Raw genomic sequence first — 12144 nt, forward strand, 5'->3', positions numbered from 1 at the left:
CCACTTCAACAAGTTAGTAATTACGAAGAATTTGAAGGTATGGGCAATCATCTTGAATGTTACAATGAAAATGCAGATTCGATGGATACAATCATCTAAAGTATTGGTCGCCAACCCGTCGATCTCCGAGACTTTCCCAGTTGATCCCGACAAAAAATGAAAAATAAATACACAAACACTGTTGTGAGATTGTTTCCAGGTTGCGGGGTTTTAGTTCCGTTCTTTCTGTCCAGTGCGCATGCGTATAGCTCTCCCGCACTACACAGTGTAATTCACTGGTCCCCAACCACCGGGCCGCGAGGAAACGATACGAGTCAGCTGCACTTTTCCTCATTCCCTGTCAACCTACTGTTGAACTTGAACGCACACAAGGTCATCAGGCGACTAAACACAGTGATACCCTCGTGCCAGGGATCACCAGTTGGCCTCCGGCGGCCGGCGGGAAGTGCTGTCACTACTGGCCTGGAGCGTTGCCTCTGAACTTGTTTAGCACACTGAACCTATCTTCTCACCCCACCCATGACCAGCTACACCTGGCCAAGGCGTCTGGCAGTGGGCGGGCGGGAGGCTGAGTTCGGGCCCGGAGGCTGTCTAATGAGGCAATGTCTCAAAACTGCTTCAGTACCCTGAGTCCAAGCACCCAGCACTTAAAGACGAACCCACTGAGTTTTCTCAGTAGAAAAAATGAGCAAGCGGGACAAAAGCCAAGAGCCGTGAAAAGTAGAATAGACTGGACATATGGAACCTGCTTTGAGTATCGCTGTATGCCGGTCGTGTTTAACACCACCACCCCACCCCCGTTGGCCGGTCCGCAAGAATATTATCAATATTAAACCAGTCTGCAGTGCAAAAAAAAGTGGGTACCCCCGGTGTTTATATATTATTTCTACTTCCGGGTTGTGGGGTTTTACCTCCGGTCTTTTCTGCCCCGGTGCGCATGCGTGTAACTAATTGATGTGGGGTCGATCTTGCCTTTTACTAAGGCCGAGGTAGGGGATCTTGGGCTTAAAAAGGTTGGTGACTACTGATCTAAAGCATTATACGAAGCCAGTCCATTACCTGCACCAGGTATCAGCACTGATTTAGACTATAAGACCATAAGATATTGGAGCAGAATTAGGCCATTTGGCCTATCCGCCATTTCAGCAAGGCTAATCCATCTTTTCTCTGAGCCCCATCACCTGCCTTCTCCCCGTATCCCTTCATGCCCTGACCAATCAAGAATCTATCAACCTCTGCCTTAAGTATACATAAAGACAGCCCCCACAGCTGCCTGTGGCAATGAACTCCAGATTTACCACTCTCTAGCTAAAGAAATTCCTCCTCAGAACTGTTCTAAAAGGATCCCCCTCTATTCTGAGACTGTGTCCTCTGGTCTTAGACTCTCCCACCATAGGAAACATTCTCTCCTCATCCACTCTATCAAGGCATTTCACCACTGGATAGATTTCAACGAGGTCACCCCTCATTCTTCTGAATTCATATGAACATAGGCCACGAGCCATCAAACACTCTTCATTTAACAAGCCATTCAATCCTGGAATCATTTTCATGAACCTCCTTTGAACCCTCTTTCAGCATACCCTTTCTGAACTAAGCGGCCCAAACCTGCTCAGAATACTTCAAGTGAGGCCTCACCAGTGCTTGATAAAGTTTCATCATTCCATCCTTGCTTTTATATTCTAGTCCTCTTGAAATGAATGCTAACATTGCATTTGCCTTCCTCACCACAGACTGAACCTGCAAATTAACCTTTAGGGAATCCTGCACAAGGACTCCCAAGTCTGTTTGTGCCTCAGATTTTTGAATTTTTTTCTCCATTTTGTTCAATTATAGTCAATCATAAGAACATGATGGATGAACTCCTCTGGTGATAGCTATTACGAACTAACAGCATTAGCGTTTGGATTTATTCTTTGAAAATGACTTGGAAAATATGCAGTTCGGGTGGTTGGTTTGAGTTGCTTTCTGATCCTGGCAATCCATTTGCAAATGTTTCATTACCTCCGAATGCTTGGCCTTTACTTACTTATCAATCAGTTAAATGGGTGTCATTAGAGAAACTCGATTATGACGTAGGGAGGGGGTCTTGTGATGATTAGTTGTGTGGCGAACTCTGTGCGTTGCCAATGTGGGAAGAATTCCAGAAACGCATATAAGTATATAAAAACCAAGCATTATGAAGACAATCTACAATTGGACAGCCCACTGACGATGTCTCCTCATATGGTGACAAAATGTTTGTAAATGGATTGCCAAGATTAGAGAACAATTCAACCCAACCAATTCATTCCGTATTTCATAACCTTATACCTTTTAACTATTTCCATGAACTTAGGCAAATTAGGGCAGCCGTTTAATTGGACCAAAATACACTGTTTCTGATGCATCCCAATTAACTGTTATCCACTGTATTCAAATCAAATGACTGCATTTATTGTCATATAAATTATTTATAATTTATAATTAATTATAATTTATTCTCTATGCCATAAGATAGGACACAGAAATGCAAAGTGCAAAATGACCCCACCACTGAGCACATTTACATGGAACACTTCCACAAGAAAGCAGAATCCATCATCAAAGACACCCCCCTCCAGGCCATGTTCTCTTCTCACTACTACCAATGGGGAGGAGGTACAGGAGCCTTAGGTTCCTCAACACCAGGTTCTGAGAAGCGTTCCATTGGTCAGGATTGGCCATGGATGTTGCGTCCTAGCTGTCTAGGTTAGCAAGCCAATACCGTACGATATGAAGAGCAAGCTGTTGCCATACAACAGGCTCTCCCTTTCCACGTAGCCAAAGAAATGGCAGGGAATGAATGATACAGTTTGGCATCAGTGGCATCACAGGAGTTGCCAGTCAGCGTTGAACCAAAAGGTTCAGGGACAGTTATTACTGCTCAGGCTCCTGAACCAGCGTGGATAACTTCATTCACCACTATGCTGAACTGATTCTACAACTTACAGACTTGTTTTTGAAGACATTGCAACTCAGGTTCTCAGTATCATTATTTTTTTTTATTTGCATAATTTGTCTTCTTTTGCAGATTGGTCAAAATGTGTATGGTTGTATATATGTACTTTGATAATAAATTCACTTTGAACTTTGGTTGTGTGTCAGACTTTGCGTGTAGTTTTTCATAAATTCTATTTTATTATTTAATTTTTCCTGTAAATGCCTGCAAGAAAATGAATCTCAAGGCAGTATATGGTAATATATATGTATTTTGGTAATAAATTTACCTTGAACTTGAAATAAAGACAAAGCCTCAAACTTCAATCAGACTGCACTGTTGTCACTGCCATCCTCGCGGACCTCCACTTACTAACCTTCTGTTTTAAACTGAATTACTTGCAATTGGTCCTTCGATCTGGATAAACTAAGTGGTCGGAGTGTACTCGTGAATCGTTACAAGCTGATTTATTTTTGCTTCTCTACTTAATGTTTTCCAGAGCTCTACTGAGCCCTCCTGCAGACAAGTGAGACTCATGGCGGTAAGAAAGTAGATTGGACAGATAACCTGACAACTGTCTGTAAGGAATTTGTACATTCTCCTGACCGTGTGGGGCTCATCTGGGTGCTCTGGTTTCCTCTAACATTCCAAAGAGCATGGGTTAGTAGGTTAATTGGTCACAGGGGTGTAATTACGGGTTCCTTGGAAGGGCTTGTTACAGTGCTGCATCGCTAAATAAATAAAATTCCACAGGGATCTGTTCTGGGACCCCCTGCTCTTTTGTGATTTTTATAAATGACTTGGATGAGGTCTACGTCACGTGTGGAGATACTTCTAATTTCCAAATTTTTTGTGTAATGCTATGGATTTCTAGCATCTGCAGAATTTGTGTTTGAGATGTTTTTCTTTATTTTTTATTTATTTAGAGATACAGCACGGTAACTGGCCCTTCTGGCAATTACATCCATGTGACCTACTAAAACACATCTTTGGAATGTGTGAGGAAACCGGAGCACCCAGAGGAAGCCATGCAGTCACAGAGAGAACATACAAACCCTTTACAGTGGTGGGAACTGAACTCAGGTCACTGGTGCTGTAATAGGGTTATGCTAACCACTAAGCCACCATGTCTGAGGCAGTTTATTTTTACACAGTGAATGTTGGGTGCCTGGAATACACAACAGGCATGATGATAGAGGCTGATACAGTAGGAACATTTAAGAGTCTCTTAAATAGGCACATGGATGTACAAAAACAAAAATGGAAAGTTATGGGCTCTGGAAGGAGGAAGGGTTCGATTGATGGTGGAACAGGTCGACGCAGCATCTGTCATCTAAAATTTGAGAAACATCTATTGAAGTACAATGGAGAGCATACTGGCTTTTTGCATCTCGGCCCAGTGTGGGAAACACCAATGCCCTTGCAAAAAGTAGTGGAAACGGCCCAGTCCATCACAGGAAAAGCCCTCCCCACCATTGAGCACATTCACAAGGAGCACTCTTGCAGGAAAGCCGCATCCATCAAGGACTCCCCCCATCCAGGCCATGTTCTCTTCTCACTGCTGCCATCAGGATGGTGGTACAGAGCCTCAAGTCCTACACCACAGGTTCAGGAACAGTTATTACCCTTCAACCACTGGGTTCCTGAACCAGAGTGGATCACTTCACTCACGCCAACACTGAACTGATTCCACAAACTATGGACTCACTTTTAATGCTTCTACAACTCACATACTCAATATTTACTGCTTTTTTTTTGTATTTGCAGAGTTTGTTGTTTCATGTTCATGTCTGTCATGTGTGGTTTTTCACTGATTCTATTGTGCTTCTTTCTATTTATTATGAATGCAAGACAATTTTTTGTACTAAAAGAATAGGTGGTGTCTGGAACTCACTGTCGGAGGAGGTGGTGGAAGAGGATACCACTGAGACATCTAAGAGATTGTTAGATAAGTAGATGAACAGTTGGGAAGTGGGGGGGGGGGGGGAAAGATATTGATTATGCTCAGACACAAGGGACATTGAACTTGACCTCATGTTTCAGCCCAAAGATTCTGGATCAAAGCACAGTACCTGTTGCTGGGCTGTACTATTGTGTCCTATGCCTCGACCAGAAACATCAACTTGTCCATTCCCCCCACAGGTGCTGCCTGACCCACTGAGTCCCTACAGCAGACTGTCTCAAAGTTCAAAGTAAATTTATTATCAAAGTACATATATCTCACCACAGATTGATTTTCTTGCTGCCATTTACAGTAAATACAAGAAATGCAATAGAATCAATGAAAAACCATCCTCAACAGTACAGACAACCAATCTGCAAGTGAAGAAATCAAGGATCCAACTGCACAAGAAGGTATTGAGACCAAGGTACTGAAGCTTATTGATTAGCGTTGAGGGGATGACGCAGTATTGAATGCTGAGCTGTAGTTGATAAAGAGCATCCTGATGTATGCATCTTCGCTATCCTGATGTTTGTTACTTCAGGTTCCAGAAACTGCAACCTCCTTTGTCTCCGATCAGAGATAAGACCAGAAGACATAGGAGCAGAATTAGGCCATAACCACTGATGCTCTGATTAATTAAGAACCTATCAAGCTCTGCCTTAAATACACCCAATGACTTGATCTGCAGCTATCGGTGGGAATGAATTCCACAGATTCACCACCCTCTGGCTAAAGAAACTTTTCCTCATTTCTGTTCAAATGGATTAATTTCAATGGCTGTACTCTCTGATGCTAGAATCCCCCACGATAGGGAACATCCTCTCCACATTTGCTCTATCCAGACCTTTCAATTCCTTACATACATTTACCCTTTCATTCCACAGAATGAAAGACTGCAGACTGAAGCACGGAATCTTGCTTAGATGATGAAAGACATGAGAAATACAGCAGATACTGGAAATCCAAAGCAATAGACACAAAATACTGGAGAAACTCAGCAGGTCAGGCAGCATCTATGGAAGTGAATAAACAGTCAACCTTTTAGGCCGAGACCCTTCAAAATGAGAGCTCACTCATTTTCACCCTTTGTACACATCAGAGGAAAGTCTCTGCACTGCAGGTCCTACTTGCAGGACACCCACCTTTTGATTATGAGGCACATCCTGTGGATCAATTGGTGGTACATAGTTGAGGACGAGTCTTCGAAACTTCAGCAGGTTAAACAATGACTACAGGAAGAAGGAACAAGAACAATACATTAGGATCAATGCTGGAAATTTACATGGCAAATACTTAGCACAAGAAGCCAGGCCAGGCAGTATCTATGGAAAAGAATACAGTTGACGCTTTGGGCCAAGACCCTTCACCAGGACTGCTGAAATTTTATGACATGTGAGTGACGATAAACCTGATTCTGATATGTGTCTCTATTATGGGCTGAGAGTGGTAAGGGGGCAGAGAGAGGGGAATCACAGTTGAGTAAAGGAGAAGGGAGGTGAGGTGATGGCCTCCATCACTCAGAGTTGGCCATGAATGTTGCATCTTAGCTGTCTAGATATGCAACCTTGGGCAGTACAATATGGAGCATGAGCTGTTGGCCCATGTAGCAAGCTCCCCCTCTCTATGCATCTGATGAACCTAAAGGAACAGCAGAGACTGATACAGTTTAGCACCTGCATTGTCGCAGGAGTTGCCAGTCAGCATTGAACTCAATTTAGGACTGCATTAGGGACTCGAGCTCCAGATTCTTCCCTTGAGGTTTACTCCCGAAGCCATAAGACCATAAGATAGAGGAGCAGAAGTAGGCCATTCGGCCCATCAAGTCTGCTCCGCCACTCAATTATGGCTGATACAATTCTTTCAGTCATCACAACTCCCCTGCCTTCTCCCCATAGCCTTCCCCATGAGTGGGTATAGCCACAGGCAGCGGAGGATTGAGATCAGAGTCTTCCTTCTCTTAAATGAGCTGCCAAGCCCCATCAGCCTGAAGCGACTGGTTTTAAGGTGCCGGTAACCCACCTTTGCCCCATCTCCTGTCATTCGAAACAGTTCCACTGGGCTTAGTAGCTAAGCCACACGTGAAGATCAGGAGCTGGACTTGGTTGTCAGCACTATTTGAGGCACATGCCATTGGGAGCATTTAATAGACAGTGACAGCTTATCCCCATTACCAACCCCCAGCTATAACAACCTTGGCACAGTACTGTATATGCACAAATGCAATGAAAAACATGCTGTCACATCATAGGTACACTGGGTCAAAGTTCGCAGTAAATTTATCATCAAACTATCCACTGGTTACTATATATTACCTTGAGATTCTTTTTCTTCCAGGCAATTTCAAGAAAAATATAACTGTGCTGCCTTTATGGCAGTTATTTAGTTTATAATATTTTCGCTTAGTAATTTGTTAGCATTTTTTAGTTAAAGTTAGGATTGTTTAAGTAAATTCATTTGTCTGTAATATATCGCGGCTGCGATGACGTCACATCCGGGTTCGCCGCGTCTTGTGGGAAAATACCGGTTTGGGATAAACGCAAGGGTGGGGGGCGCTCACATGTGGCGCCACAGCGCTAGTTAAGTTTTCTCTACGTACCAAAAACACAGTGAAAACAACGCTGTAAGTCATTAGATAATCGATACGTTGAGTTAAAATGTTAACACTGATTCTGTTAAAAGTAACGACGGTTGATAAGGTTTATGTTTTCGTTAGTTAAAGAGTCGGGATAGTTTGTGTTGAAGTGTATTTAAAGCAGTCAATGGAGCAGGTAGATTCTGACTGTATGCTGCACTTTAATGTAATGTAGTTATTGTAGTTTTACCTTTGCAAGTATTCACGATGTAAATGTGATATTTAGAAGGAAACAATCACTGTACCAATCTTGTATTGTTTTATCAACAGTTTTCACCATACGTTAATGTGAAGAGTGAACAGTAAATGGTTAATCTTACTGCGACCTTGTTTTCATTGACTCCGGTTTATCTCGACATTTAACTCAGCGTTACGTTACACCCGAGCGAGAACGTTGCAATAACAATGGGATTTTAGGAAAACTATACGTAAACAAAGACTGACAACAACCAATCTGCAAAAGAAGACAAACTGTGCAAATAAAAGTAATACTGAGAACATAAGTTCATAAGTTGTAAAGAGTCCTTGGATGTGAGACTCCTGGATAGGTACATGGAGCTTAGAAAAACTGAGGGCTATGGGTAAGCAACACACACAAAATGCTGGTGGAACGCAGCAGGCCAGGCAGCATCAATAGGGAGAACCGCTGTCGACGATTTGGGCCGAGACCCTTCGTCAGGACTAACTGACTATGGGCTATGGGTAACCCTAGGTAATTTCTAAAGTAAGCATATGTTCGGCACAGCATTGTGGGCCGAAGAGCCTGTATTGTGCTGTAGGTTTTCTATGTTTCTCAAGGGAATTGAAGGGTGGGTAGTTAAAGGTTGGCTTACACTGCAAAGCCCAGAACGCTTGAATGAATATAAAAAAGAACCAAACGACAGAAAGAAAGATAAGTTAGAAAAACAAACTACAGTCAGCACTCCTTATCCACGAGGGATTGGTTCTGGGACCCCTCGCGGATACCAAAAAAACACGGATGTTCAAGTTCCCTCAATGCTGTGGACCTTAAGACCCAGAGGAATCCCAGACCTTATTTAACCTGTCTCAGTGCAGTGGACATTAGGACCCAGCGACAGAGCTCTGAATCCGCAGTGTTTCAGTTCACAAAAATAACCATGATCACGATTGAAAATAAAGCGGAAATAATAAAGCGATCAGAAAAAGGTGAAACGCCATCAGTCATTGTAAGAGCGTTAGGCTACATCGATCAACGATCGGAACAATTTTAAAGGATAAAATGAGAAAGGCCCTGCCCCGTTGAAAGCTACAATTATTACTAATCAATGAAGTGGTTTAGTTATTGGGTTTTGGGGTTTTGAGTTTTTGATCCTCCACATCAACCCGGCATGGATAGAAAGCTCACTTGAAAGTGGTCTGTTACTGGCTTGCCCCGAGCCCGGCGCTGAAACAAACGTTCTTAAGTGTTTTATATGCATAGAAGGGTAAAATACATACTATATACTAAAACAAACATTTGACTAACTGACATTAAATAATACCGGATGTACCTGTTCTGACTTACTTAGTAAGAAAACCTATGATTTTTTTCGATCCCGATTCACGATAACCCACGCACATCCTCCCGTATACTTTAAATCATCTCTAGATTACTTATAATACCTAATACAATGTAAATGCTATGTGAAATAGTTGTTATACTGCATTGTTTAGGGAATAATGACAAGAAAAAAAAGTCTGTACATGCTTGAACAACAAATGCTGGAAGAGCACTTCCGGGTTTTCTCGATTGGTTGAATTCGCGGATGCGGAACTCGCGGATAAGGAGGGCCGACTGTATATTTCTGTAGTCATAAGAGAGACTGCAGACCTGGAACTCACGCAAAATGCTGGAGGAAAATGAACTTATTGTTCGAGGCCAGATCCTTCGTCAGTACTGGTGAAGTTCGAATGTTGTTTTAAACAGGAATCATCATTTTAAGGTGAGTGAAGGAAAGTTTCAGAGAGATATCAGATATAATAAAAATGATGAGTGCACAGAAAAACACCCGGGGTGATGGTTGAGGCTGATGCATTAGTGACATTTATGAGTCTCTTAGGCACATGAATGAAAAAAAATTGAAGAGGTTTGGCCATGTTTGAAGGAAAGGTTAGATTAATCTTGGAGTAGGTTTATATAGACTGGCACAACATTGTGTTGTACTGTTCTATATAATTTAGGAGACCCAGCACTTAATTCCAACACAATGGAACAATAACCAGATGTTCCATTTTAGTGATGTTGTCAGAGTTTAGTATTGAACTTGAGATGGAGGAAGTGCTCAGCTTTTATTCTAATAATGGCATGGACCTTGGAGTAACTGTGTGGAGTTCTTGTCATCTCCCTATTGGAAGGATGGCAAGATGAAGGGTCTCAACCCATATCGCTGATTGCCCATTTCCCTCCACAGATGCTGCCTGACCTGCTAAGTTCTTCCAGCTTCTTATTTCTGACTGTAGGAATGATATGGTTGCACAGGGGAGTTAGGAGTGTTGATTCACCAGCATATCGTCTAGATTGGATGGCTTTAGTTCTGGAGAGAGAGAGGATAGGTTGGAGTGATGGAAGCTGAGAGGTGGTGTACTAACAGCTCACAAGATGATTCACAGCAGAGAGTCAAAGACCACCATAGTACAGAAACAGGTCCTTCCACAAGTGAACACATTGTCGTGCACAGACAGGGAAGATAGTGAAAATCTTTTTCCTGTGGTAAGGGCATCGAAAACATTGTTTTAAGGTGATCTGAATTCTAAGTAATGTTCCCCGCACAGAAAAGGTTGTTACCAAATGTGGTGACAGAATCAGATACAATTATTATTTTTAAGAGACACTTGGACAAACGTAAAAGGATATGACTAACTGGTCTAGTGTAGTTGGGTAAAAGGGTCATGGTTTGATAAGGAAGCCGGTTTATGGGCTGTATATCCTAATGATTCTATAAAAACAAGAACTAGCATTGACCAGCCACTCTATCCTTTTAGCAATGCCGATTGAGTGGTCATTACCGGCCAAAACGCCAGAGGCTGTTCCACTGCTCTTGAAAACCTGTCAAAATTTTCCAGCATCTGCAGAACCTCTTGCTTTTATGATCAAGTTTGTAGGAGAGTGGTGGGTTGGTGGAATGCCCTGTCAGAGGTGATGGTAGAGGCAGATACATTAGGGACATCTAAGAGAAGCTAGATCAGCACAAGGATGATAGAAAAATGGAGGGTTATGTGAGAGGGAAAAGTTAAACGGAAATTAGAGTGGGTTAAAAGATCAGCACATTATGGGCCAAAGAGCCTATACTGTGCTGTGCTGTACTATTCTATGTTCACGCCAACATGTTGCACCAAGGTAGCTTAAGAGTCCACAGATTGCAACGGGTGAGGCAAGTGGTATCGTCTGTATCTGCCTTTCAGATACCGATACATTTATCACATGTACATCAAAGCATACAGTGAAATGCATTTGCAATTCACCAGTGCACTGGTTATTGGTAGACAGTGGGGGAACAGCATGGCCTTGGTCATAGTGAGGACTGGGCCCCAAGCCATTGTGTCACCCGTCTAAAGCCGCCCAGGAGAGAGCCATTGGAGGCAGTGCACTGCACTCCTTTGGAGTGGCTCACTCCAAACTGGAGTCAGTGCTGCCCCCCAGTGTTCGGTCTGCAGAAGACAAGCTGCAACATGTTCAACTGCAGACTGCTGCAACATCCATCAACTCAGAGTTTTGTATTTTACTGATATCTTATATGTGCTAGATCTCTTTTCTGTGCTCTTTGTGCCTTGTGTTGTGAATGACTATTGGTACTGTGTTTTACACCTTGGCCCTGAAAGAACTCTGTTTGTTTGGCTGTATTCACAGATATTCATGTATGGTTGAATAAACTTGAACTACCAACGCAACCTAAAGATGTGCTGGGGACAGCCCACGAGAGTCACCACATATTTTGTTTACTGTTTACCTGTGCTGCGCACTGCATGCTCTTTGAATTATATTTTCCCAGTTTATTTGTGGCAATATTTCACTTCATGTGCTGCGCGTGGTAAATATTCTGTGGGTGCAATGTAGTCTGGAGGAATGGTCTTTCATTTGGTTGTGTATATGTACAGTCAGATTACAATAAACTTGAAGTTGAACTTGTTCATTCTAGCTCCGACATAGCAGATCCACAATGTTTTTGTGCATGGTTTCAGTCATAGAAACTGAGGTACACAGATGCTCAGACTGAGGCAGGGGTTACAAAGAGTCAGTGAGAATTACATTTTCAAGGAAACTTTGAAGGATTTCCTCCTATAAATCTCTTGCCTGACAAAGCTCGGAGTAGGGTGCGTATGCTTTAGGAGGTAGGCATCAGGTGTGCAGATGATGTGATCTATCTACCAAAGCTGCTTCAAAAGGATAGCCGGGGTGGGGAGAGGAGAAAACAGACACTAGCTCACCTATCCTGCTTTGAAACATCATGAAGGAGACCAGAGGAATTCCCCCCCAACACCTGGACAAAATCTTAACACTCAACTAACCTGAACAAAATGATCAAAAAAGTTGAGCAATACAAACAAAACTCTGGAGGTCAGGTAGTATCTATGGAACAGAATAAACAGTTGATGTTTTGGGCTAAGATA

At 42.7% G+C, this 12144-nt stretch overlaps 1 protein-coding gene across 4 annotated transcripts in view; it reads right to left on the bottom strand.

Annotated features, from left to right (window-relative positions):
- usp25 (ubiquitin specific peptidase 25) overlaps nucleotides 1-12144 on the bottom strand; it is a 221857-nt gene that overhangs the window by 136071 nt on the left and 73642 nt on the right. For all 4 annotated transcript variants that reach the window (XR_012098867.1, XM_073044804.1, XM_073044803.1 and 1 more), the window contains exon 6: nucleotides 6047-6133. Coding sequence is in view for 3 of the 4 variants with exons in the window: in XM_073044804.1 (XP_072900905.1) it covers nucleotides 6047-6133 (87 nt within the window). In the remaining variant the exon portion in view is untranslated. The remainder of the gene's footprint in view (nucleotides 1-6046; nucleotides 6134-12144) is intronic.

This window comes from Hemitrygon akajei, chromosome 5, assembly GCF_048418815.1.
Source record: "Hemitrygon akajei chromosome 5, sHemAka1.3, whole genome shotgun sequence".
Classification (NCBI taxonomy): domain Eukaryota; kingdom Metazoa; phylum Chordata; class Chondrichthyes; order Myliobatiformes; family Dasyatidae; genus Hemitrygon; species Hemitrygon akajei.